Source organism: Mytilus californianus, unplaced genomic scaffold (assembly GCF_021869535.1).
Source record: "Mytilus californianus isolate M0D057914Y unplaced genomic scaffold, xbMytCali1.0.p SCAF_11, whole genome shotgun sequence".
NCBI classification, from domain to species: Eukaryota; Metazoa; Mollusca; class Bivalvia; order Mytilida; family Mytilidae; genus Mytilus; species Mytilus californianus.
In genome coordinates, this window is record NW_026262593.1 from 60,622,884 (window position 1) to 60,633,021 (window position 10,138).

The following is a 10,138-nucleotide window of genomic DNA, read 5'->3' on the forward strand; positions in this document are numbered from 1 at the left end:
AAAGGCTAACAATTTATTAGTAACACATCCCAGTAGAATACCAGCTCATGTTGGTTATGGGAATTGTTCATGCAATATCAATTTTATATCTGGACCATGTTATGAGACTGCAAAGTTGAATGTGGCTCAAAATTTACCTACCACACAACCATTGTATTAGATTTGGCCTACCAACTGTTTAATTTTAAGCGCCATTGAAGAGTCTTATATAGACGAAACGCGCGTCTGGAGTTATAACTATTATTATAAAAATAAGAAGATGTGGTATGATTGCCAATGAGATAACTCCCCACAAGAGACCAAATGACATAGAAATGAACCACTATAGGTCATCGTAAGGCCTTTAACAATGAGCAAAAACCATACCGCATAGTCAGCTATAAAATGCCCCGAAATGACAAATGTTAAACCATTCAAACGAGAAAACTAACGGCCTGATTTATGTAAGCTTGTTATCTTTGATGATTTCTTTTTTTTTTTACCTTGCTTTATGCCTACCAAATATTTGATGGATATAAAAGCAATATTTCTCAGACAAAACCAACCAATACAATATAAACATCTGACAAAATTATATGGATGTCAGTTATAACGTCTGTTTTGATATTGTAACACAGTGATGACTGCTGTACCCATATTTTGACTATTTCATTTATAATGTCTGTTTTGTTCACGCATCGTTGTAAATATAACGGAATTTGATAAGACTGTCGTACAAGTGAGAGGTTTAGCGCTATAAAACCAGGTTCAATCCACCATTTTCTACATTTGAAAATGCCTGTACCAAGTCAGGAATATGACAGTTGTTGTCCATTCGTTTGATGTGTTTTGTCATTTGATTTTGCCATGTGATTAGGGACTTTCCGATTGAATTTTCCTCGGAGTTCAGTATTTTTGTGATTTTACTTTTTTTTTTTTTTTTTTTTTTATAATATTACAAATCGAAGTGGAAAAAGACGACATGAGCATAAAACAGAAGACCTTCAAAAACAGGAAGTCTAGGTTTCACGGAAACTGAAACAAACTATAAAAAACAGAATAATAAAGAATCTTTTAAAATTTTAATAGCGATTACTCGTCATTATTAAAATGCGTCAAATATAACAATGTATAAAATGTATAACAAAATTAGCACTTTGTTCCAGCATCAGATATATAATATAAAATTATCACGTATAAAATTGGAAGACAAACATGTAACAATACAAAACTCAACAATGTTTTGGTCAGACAAACGTCTACCATGGTCGCCACAATTTTTCAGAATACATATTCATGTTAACATTTCCACAATGAATTGGGTGATTGTGATTAAAGTCCAATGCCTTAGGTGTACTTGAATGAACATACTGGCTATTTTTGTTCGAGTCTTGATAACTAAAGTTCTCTTTATTGCGAAGAGTTGTCGGTGATGAAACTACTTTGACGGTTTCCTGTGGCACTTGTAAGGAGAAGACAGGAACTGTAGTCTGCGTTGTACATTCATTGTCATTTAATTGTCCAACATATAATGCAACTGGACCGTTTAATCCATTTCCTGGAATTATTTGAAAAGCACCGGAAATTTGAGTTTTAGTGTCCCGAGTAGGTGACAACTGAATAAATCGCTGAGGTTGATTGATTGTTTGTGACTGATTGATTGATTGACTGATCACTTGCGATTGGTTCATTGATTGTGAATTCAGACCATTTACTCGGACTGTCGTCTGCTGTTGAGATAGATGCACGTGCTGCTGTTGTGGAATGTTAATAGGTTGAGGCTGCGTCTGGGCAGTCTGTGTTGTAGCGTTGACAGTTTGTGAACATGATGACAAATGATTCACTAATCGGCTTCGGACGTCGTCGTTGACATTTTGCACGCTCCCCAAGTATCTCATAACTTCATTTGTACACTCATTAAATCCTGATCGATATTTGGTAATCACAGTTGGGTCGCTTGCAAGAGCACTGGACATCTGTTGTCTTTGTAGTGATCGTAAATGTTTCACGGTCATTTCTAAAATATCAGCCTTTTCAAGTTTTGAATACTGTGAGCTCTGAAATTATAAAATAGAGTCATATTAACTAATATATACTTTAATTCAAAATTAATATTTGTCGTTATATGTTTTCCCGGACTCGACAGGGGATTTATAATTTTGCAATATCATCCGGGTTGTTGACCGTCTGGTCAAAAATAATCTTGTATGTAGCTTTTGTATTCGAGGTTCGATTAAAACCCAATACCTGTGATAAAATCATAATCTACAACAATCTCGCCGTTGATCCTTAGTATCAACCTGCTACAATGACAGTAGGCGCGTGACTGTATATTGTTAATATATCCAATTAAACCTGGCCCTAATACTTATCAATCGGGTCCAATTTTTTTAAATCAATGAACATTCCAGGGTCCGATTTAAACTATTGATTTAATCACGATGAATCTGCACATTCACACCCCACCACAAAGTTAAAAATAATTAACAATAGTTCAAGATTACAAACGTTGGTAAATAGTTATCAAAATGTACTAAGAACTCAGAAGAAGGATACGTCCTCGCATAAATCACTTTACGTGTTAGAGAAACATATACATAGACAAATTAATAATATTAAGTAAAGGTACCACTTGTACTGCACCAGATGAGCATTTTGAACATTAATGTCTTTTCAGTGATGCTCGAGGTCAAAATTATTAAAAGTTCAAAACATAACACAAGCAATGAGATAAGAATTATTGACGTACTTTTGATGCAACTGCAGAAGAACTAACGAAAAAAAAATGAAAAAAAAAAAATGAAATATATACTTACATCTTTCCTCATAGCTTCCAAGACCAAAGTTTTCAGTTGCTGTAAACAACTGTTGATTCTAGCACGCCTTCTCTTTTCCATTATCGGCTTGTTAGTCTGAAAATGAAAGTAAAACTTAAGAAACCTGACAAAACAAAAAAGATCTATTGAGAAGAATGATTGTATATAACTACCACTTTAATCTTATAAAGTTATTTATAAGTTGTTTTTTTTTTCTGAAGTGTATAAAGTATTAAAAATGAACAACCTTTCTTACTGACATTTCCTTTCTTTCTCATACAGTTATTTATAAGTTCCATTTTTTTGTCTTAAGTGTTAAAAGTATGAAAATTCTGTTACCTTTCTTATTGATATTTTCTTTTCTTTTTCATTTGGAATATCCGGTGAAGTTACAGACATTTTGTGTTCAATTTCCAGTTTTCAGTATAATAAGTCCTAGCAAGAGTGGGTTTGAAAAATAATTGTCACAATTTCAGTTTACACGGTATTTATATGACAGGCCACATGTTTCAATCTTGTGTGATGGCATTTCAACGGACTTTCTCACGGATAGAATCCATTACTGTTAACCAATCAAAATATAGAATTGCAAGGGTTAAAGGTAACGGTCTCGTGCCTAGTGGAATTTCATTGGTTAGCGACAGGTGGTTTTTAAAAAAGTGATGTATCGGCATGTCAATCATTACAAGGATAAATAACTCCACGTGCCATTATGACTATCTGGCAGTAGTGCAAAAGTGTGGGAAAACCACGCCTTCCAGGTACGAACGTCTGTTAAGTGAAGGTATGTAAACACGACTCGTTGATAAACGACCATGATTAAACAAAGAGTTTATATACGTCTCGCGACTACGTTATCGGTAAACTAACCGTGTGCCCGTTGGAATGTGAACTATTGTATTTGGTCGTGGGAAAATGCCTTTAGTGGTTAGAAAGAAAACTTTATCTGATAAAGTGATTTAAAAAGTGATCGTCAACAAAAACTATCAATACAGCAGATACTAACATCTGCTTCCGGAAATATAAGCTCAAACTTGTTTTTCTAACTGTGTATTTTACAGTTATATTATTTTATAAATAGTTATTAGCTCATGAACGGACACGCAGGATTGAGATAGGGCTATTTTATGTATTATGTGTGTACATGTAGAAACACATTAAATATAGAACAGTTAAACTTTCTTTTATTTTAATTAAACGTGAACCAAAGCAAAAACTCATAAAAGATACCACGCTTGTTATTGTGTATACCAGACCAGCATTTCGTCCACCTCTTCAGCATATACAGAAGAAGAAGATGCTTTATTTCCATCAAATGGGCTCACAAGGAGCATAATATAATATCATTATAATATTATTTTTACAAATATAATAAACAATACAGTATACATGCTTAATAATAAGTTGAAGAGGATTGAAAACCGAAAATTCCAACCGATGATATCACTAGTTTTTATGGCACATCAGAAACCATGATGATCTGTTATGCTAATACAAACAAAACATAAAAAAAATATATCATAGTAAAGGTTTTTACAAAACCATAGTGTATTGTTTTGTGTGTATAAATGTCATGCTGCCCATCAAGGGCTCTTAATTGGAACAATAAAGATTCTTATTCTCATATTTTCTCTCTCTCTCTCTCTCGATCTCGACTATACGAAAAATATTTTGGAAACACTGTACAGAATTGATATATATCTAACAAAAAATAAAAAAGCAAGAAAAGTTGTATAATTGCTGTATTGTTCAGTGCTTTCGTCCATCTTGAAACTTTCACAAAATGAAATAAATCGCTACAAATATATATGTAAAGCAATTATAAACAAAATCTTGCTTTTCAGATCTTAAGTTATATTTGTAAAATACATCAATGAGAAAATAACCCATCGTCTTAAAATCAAAAGACATCTAGAGGTCATTCTTCTGGTAAGTTTCCATATTTTACAGGAACATAAACATGTTGCAGCTTTTTTTTTTTTTTTTCTCAACCCTTTTAATATTGAGCAGCCAGTGGAACAACAAAAGGTACAAGTAGACCTATAATAAAAATTAGTTTAGAAAAAGCACCATTCTAATTAAAAAAATATATAGATCAGTGTATTCTCTATGTTCATTAGAGCTTCGACGAGAAAGCGAACTATACGAAAGATCTATATTTTAATTAGATTGGAAAAATTCCCTAAAGTGTAAAAGATCTAGACAGCAAAAGCATTGGTACAAGACAAACAATTATGCCACTAGTCGGGAGAATGGACTGCTTACCCTTCCGGGAAGCCTGAATTCATTCCCCGGATGTTGGTGGGTGTATGTGCTGTCCGATCTTCAGTTTTCTTTTTGGTGTTGTGTGGGCTGTTCTTTGTCTTTTCATCGTTTGGTTATTGGCCATGGTATTGTCTGTTTTTCGTCGACTAAGGGAGCTAACATTTGATTTTTATGGGGGGGGGGGGGGGGTGAAAAATTTTGTCCTGCATTTTTTTTTAGTTGTAATCTCTGTCCTGCCTTTTTATTTTTCACTCTATTCGGTCCTGCCTTTTTTTTAAAAGTTTATCCTGACTTTTTTTTAACTAGATTGTCATCCTGACTTTTTTTGCAAGTGTCTCATCCTGCCTTTTTTTTTACTCAAAACTCCTGTCCTGCATATAGTTTTCAAATTTCATCCTAGCCTACCCCCCCCCCCCCCCCCCCCCATAAAAATCAAATGGTAGCTCCCTAATGGTATTTGATTATCAACTTGATATCTCTCTCTCTCTCTCTTTCCCTCTCTGTCTCTCTTTTTTTTTAAATAATGCAGTACCAAAGAATGATTAAAGTATCCATGTTGTAAAAGTTTTTTAAGTGATGAAAATATAACGCAAATCCAAATGTCATACGCCACACACACGGGCATATGAAACCAATTCATAAATTAATCCTCAAGTCAAAGGAGCCAACACAAAATCTCGCGAAGGAAAGAAATATGATTAAAATTATAATTTTGCAATAAAGATTATCATTACTAGGAAAGAAAAAAGACGTCCCGTTTGTCATAAACTTTCGTATGGAGCAAGAGAAATTTTATAAATTTTCTGTTTCGCTTAACAAAATTGAAAATTTTAATACTTTTAAAGTTAAAACAACTGATTTAACCTATGTACCGTTACAACACTGTGTTACGCAATAACGTCACTTATCATGTTAAAATCGCCACGCCTAAATAGATAATGACGTAATATTTTGTCAACAGTGGCCGTAAAAGCCATTATGGAGATAATGGTATAATTAAACGCACATAAAAGAACCATTTCCAAAGGACATTAGAGGGACTACCGAACAGATAATTATTGTTTAAAATGAACATTACGATTGCTTCTCAAGTATATAACGAGATTATGGTTACTTCTAAAACTTAGATTAAAAGAAAATAGTCAAAATAATGAAAAGGTGCTCCGAAAGGAAGTGGGCGTTGTTACCTGCATTCTAGCCATCTTTCATTTGAAGTTTATTGAAAGCTTGATCTTTAAAGACAACAAACTTAGGAATCTGAAAGTACTCTAGTTATTTCCAAGGTGACGTATTAATACCTAAACGATTATTATGGTAAAATGCTTACTTATAATACATGCACTATAAACTAAAGGAATATAACCTGATTTATAAGTTGTCAGGAAACTTTTGTAAGCGCAGTATGGGTGGTTACCGGAAACTGCAGCATGTTTCAGTCAAATTTCGTTTGGGGAAATTCACTCATGTATAAAAACAACATTCCGTTTGTACATGGGCATATTGTATTTGACATGCAACTCGTGTTAGGGTGGTTTCATTTATAAATTGTAGCGTTTCTATCATGTGTAAATCAAAGAAAACGCAATTAAATACATTTTTTATACATGACATCTTGCAACTAACCATTGAACATACTTCCGACCGTCAGGAGAGTTATATTTCACATGTTATAGCGTACAGTACATATCTTGAAATGCACAATTTAGTAGAACTATGCATACTGACAATTTTGTTGTATATTACTCACTATGTTGGTTTTAAGTATATTTTTCTTGCATATTTATTACATCTCACCATTTATTTTTTGTACTGTGTTATACTTGACAGTTGTGGGTGTAATAAAGATATATAATACGCAATGAATAATCAAATGTCTTTTTTTTTGTATCGAACGATCTAGTTTTGCCAACGGTTTTCAGTGGCGTAGAAACAAACTTAAACGTGGGCAAAAAAAATAAAAAAATGAAAAAGTAATATTTGTAGTCTAAAAGTCTAGAAGTAGGTCAGTGTCTTCTTTCATTTCCCCTTTCATTCGTTATATGCAATAAATAAAATTACCACAAAGTGGGGGCACAAAAACTCTTGCCGCCCCGGCTTCTACGCCTGTGGTGTCGTTTACGATCTTATTGGCGGCTCCACGTATATGGATATATGAAATCTTCTGCATTTATAATACTGATTCCTAAAACATACTAACTATGAATAGTTGTAACGCCTTAAAATATATTTATAGGAAATAGATATTACTTTACTTAAACTTTGCAGTATTATTATGAGTATATTCATTGGAGGGTAGAGGAGTGTGTGGCTGAAACTTCTCTATTTCAAGTTGAACAAAAAAGAACCCGTCATTCTTCATTTCTCCATGTTAATTTAGGATATCTGCGGTGTTTTCCATACATCATTGGGTTGGTGGGATGAACTCGGGAAAAATTGGAAGGGAAAAGAGTAGATAGGCGTAAAGACATTATATTATGATAATTTCGCACGGTATGATCTGAATGGACAAAAGTAACGATACACAAGTTTGAACTTCACAATTTATCATAAGAGATAATAAATAGGAAAAACTGAAATACAATTTTAAAGATTTAAAAAAAAATTCGTGTATTTGCCTTAAATCAATGGTTTTGATAAGAAAATAACACTGTAAATATTAGACCAATTGGGCGATTATTTACCTTGGTACAGTGTATCCTGTTTCATTATATAAGGAAAATACATTGCCTTGTATCGTTTTTTTTGTTGACTAGTATATATCAACTTAAGAATAACAGATAAATTGAATGATAACATAATTATATACTAAATAAACCTGGATTTGACTGATGGGACAACATCTAGAGAAAAACATATTCCTCACTTAAAATCTAAAAAATATATAAAAAAGGATTAATTTATTGTAATGTCGACATAACTCAGGACAGGGTACATTTAAAAATATTTACTTGTAAGATTTAATAAATTTTATCATCAGTTGTTTGATTGTCAGAAACTTTATATATTTTGATTGTGATCATGCCTTGATACTAATATGTAAGTTTTTAATATTTAAACAATTTTAGGTAGGTTTCGAAGGTGAAGTTATCGAGTAATTAATAAAGCATAGTAAGGGTATTATTTTCAGTATCGGTCTTGGATTTTTGAAACGGGGATCGTAAATTAAGAACATATGGAATTTAAACCGCCGAGCGAAGTGAGTCAAAACAATTTATGACAGATTTTATGCTAATAAAAAAATCATTAAAATAATGAAAAATATAAGATTTTTATATTTTTTTGCCGATTTTAAGGGGGAGCATACGCCCTCTTTCGATCCGAGACTGGATTTTGTTTATTATATTATATTTACAAAAAATAATGTAACTGGTCCCGTATTGTCATAGATAACACACAGATAAGGATGTTTGATTACGGATGATTCTTTTCAATATTACAGTTTCAGTATTTTCAAATTTCCCGATTTTCAAATCTTAAGACATTGTTGTAAATCGGATAATAAATGTTTCAATCTGAACAATCTACGAAAAATCACGTTTCTTCTATAAGTTATATATTTACATATTTACTTTTGAGATTCACTCATTTCAAAGGCCGAAATCTGAAGTGGTTTGAGAGCAATTTGACTTAGGTGCGATTAACCAAAATTTCAGAGGTTCTACCTGCCAACACCTGCACGTGTTCTATGTAAATAAGAGGTATTTTACATGTTTGTCCAGGTAAGACCTAGTTCTTATCAATAAACAAGAATATCAATTTGATTGATTTGCCACTTTGTGACATGCGATCTCCTGGTGAGAGAAACAAACTTGAAGACCGTCTTGTTTAGAACAATACACTGAACCTTAAGTTGAACACGGACGTTACAAGCGCCCCCACACACATTAAGTATGTCCCTATGAGTGTTTTCCAAAACCAGAGGATGAAAGGTTATCGGAACGTTTGCTTTTCTAACAAACGTAGGTTACTTAATAACTGTTTATAATGATAGTTACCATGTTCTCAAAAGGAAAAAGGAAGTTCAAAAGAGAAGTGGCCTTATCTGTTCTAAATTTTGTAATGAAAATAAACTCATCATAGATACCAGGATTGAAATTTTGAAATTTAGAGTCTTAAGTTATTTATGTCTTTTAAAAATTAAGATAACACAAAACTTATAGGTACTGTAGGAACGGTGTCACAATTAATACAGTAACGACATCATAGAAAGCCACTTTTATGATATAAATAAAATAACACGATGTTTGTCTTTACGGAAAACACATCTCTGATAATTATTACCATAGTTCTTGAATGAGCTCGATATATCTCACACATATTTTTTCATAACTATGCATGATTTATGTCATTTTTATAAAGAAAAATATTGTTTAATACTTTTTTTCGACCTTAAAATTGCAATTATTCATTATAATAAAAAACGCGTTACAGGATTGATTTGGCACATACTTTTTTAAAAACAAATCATGATTTTCATAAGACCCTTAAACGAGCTTTTTTATTTATCAATTCTTATATATTTAATCTTTTTATCTAAAAACAAAACATTTACATTTAATTGCTGTTGAATATTTGATTGTTGTTCTAGCAACAGAAGTAAGTAACTTTAAAGTAGCTTGATAATCCTTAAAAGACGATATTATATAATTTGTGTATAGTTATTATATGTCCTTGAAAGAATTTGGCTTTGAAGAGTCTGGCAATGATTTGCTGTTTCAGAATCTGAAGGACTAAGGGGCCCCAAAATGAAAATAACATCACGTCATTGGTTGGATATCTATAATTATTGACGTTTTTGACCAACCATAACGTTTTATATACGCTTTTGAAAATATTACCCACAATAATTGTTTTTATTTGTATTTCAGTGTTGGTGTATCAAGAATGTTTGCAACATACCACTGTAATCGTATATTAGTTAATAAAAATAGTAATAATTTTGGCGACTAAGTTGTTTTGCTTATGTTTCAAAAAAATATTTACAGCATTTAAATTATAACTGCTCTGTACATATCCCTACAACAGGTACTATTGATAACGTTTTCTAAAAAAAGTACCCACGCAAAAGTTAATTTTAT

General features: G+C 32.3%; 1 protein-coding gene across 1 annotated transcript; it reads right to left on the bottom strand.

Annotated features, from left to right (window-relative positions):
* Positions 1-1,046: 1,046 nt before the first annotated feature.
* On the bottom strand, positions 1,047-3,341 carry LOC127720441 (transcription factor HES-1-like). Its single transcript, XM_052227033.1, has 3 exons — positions 3,135-3,341; positions 2,796-2,891; positions 1,047-2,036 (listed from the first exon to the last, which is right to left on the bottom strand). The coding sequence occupies exons 1-3, from the start codon at positions 3,192-3,194 to the stop codon at positions 1,239-1,241; spliced, it is 954 nt and encodes a 317-aa protein (XP_052082993.1). The 5' UTR covers positions 3,195-3,341; the 3' UTR covers positions 1,047-1,238.
* Between the last annotated feature and the right edge of the window lie 6,797 nt (positions 3,342-10,138).